General features: G+C 60.2%; 1 protein-coding gene across 1 annotated transcript in view; it reads right to left on the bottom strand.

The window, feature by feature from the left end:
- The window catches only part of LOC104277708 (sideroflexin-1-like), a gene marked incomplete at its 5' end in the record, with an annotated part of 3,016 nt that overhangs the window by 1,284 nt on the left and 1,119 nt on the right, over positions 1–613 (bottom strand). The window contains 2 exons of the mRNA XM_009874433.1: positions 5–100; positions 511–596. Of these exons, the coding sequence (XP_009872735.1) occupies positions 5–100; positions 511–596 (182 nt within the window). The remainder of the gene's footprint in view (positions 1–4; positions 101–510; positions 597–613) is intronic.

The raw sequence follows: 613 nt of genomic DNA, 5'->3' as shown, positions 1-613 counted from the left end.
GGACACCACCACTTGGAAGATGGCCTTCTGGGCCGCAGCCGTGGACTCACCCAGACGCTTCCCATTCTCATCCGTGATGGGGATCCCCAGCTTCAGCTCTCTGCAGGGAGAGTGGGCGTGAGGGGGCCCAAGGGCACATGGGTGGGGGAATCAAGGGCCAAGGCAGTGACACAGCATAGGGGCACATCTCCATGGATACTGGCATCCTCCTGTAATCCCCATCCCCTGCCTGAGTAACAAACTCGGGGGGGGTTCATCTGGATCTATATTCACACTTGGGGTGTTCTCAACAAGGCTAGATGGTGAGTTCATGCCCAGCTTAACCGACAGCCCTTGGGATGCTACTGGGTGCTTGTACTCTCTTCAAACCAGCCCATCAGGATAAGGGATGCCAGCAGGGTCAGGAGGGAAGCTCCCTGCAAGTCCAGGACACTGCTCCCCACACCCCCCAGCAGTGCCTGGTGAACCCCAACGCAAGCCCGAGCACCCCGTCTCAGCCCAGGGCCTCACCTCTGCCTCATCAGTGGGATGTTGATGCAGTTGGCAGCAGCCACAGCCGCAAAAGGGACGTACCGGCCGATGATGGCTGGCAAGTGCTGGGGGGGGCAGGAGG

This window comes from Apaloderma vittatum, unplaced genomic scaffold (genome assembly GCF_000703405.1).
Source record: "Apaloderma vittatum isolate BGI_N311 unplaced genomic scaffold, ASM70340v1 scaffold25958, whole genome shotgun sequence".
In the NCBI taxonomy this organism is placed as follows: Eukaryota; Metazoa; Chordata; class Aves; order Trogoniformes; family Trogonidae; genus Apaloderma; species Apaloderma vittatum.
The sequence above is the reverse complement of the archived record's forward strand: the minus strand, read 5'-3'. Positions and strand labels throughout refer to the sequence as shown.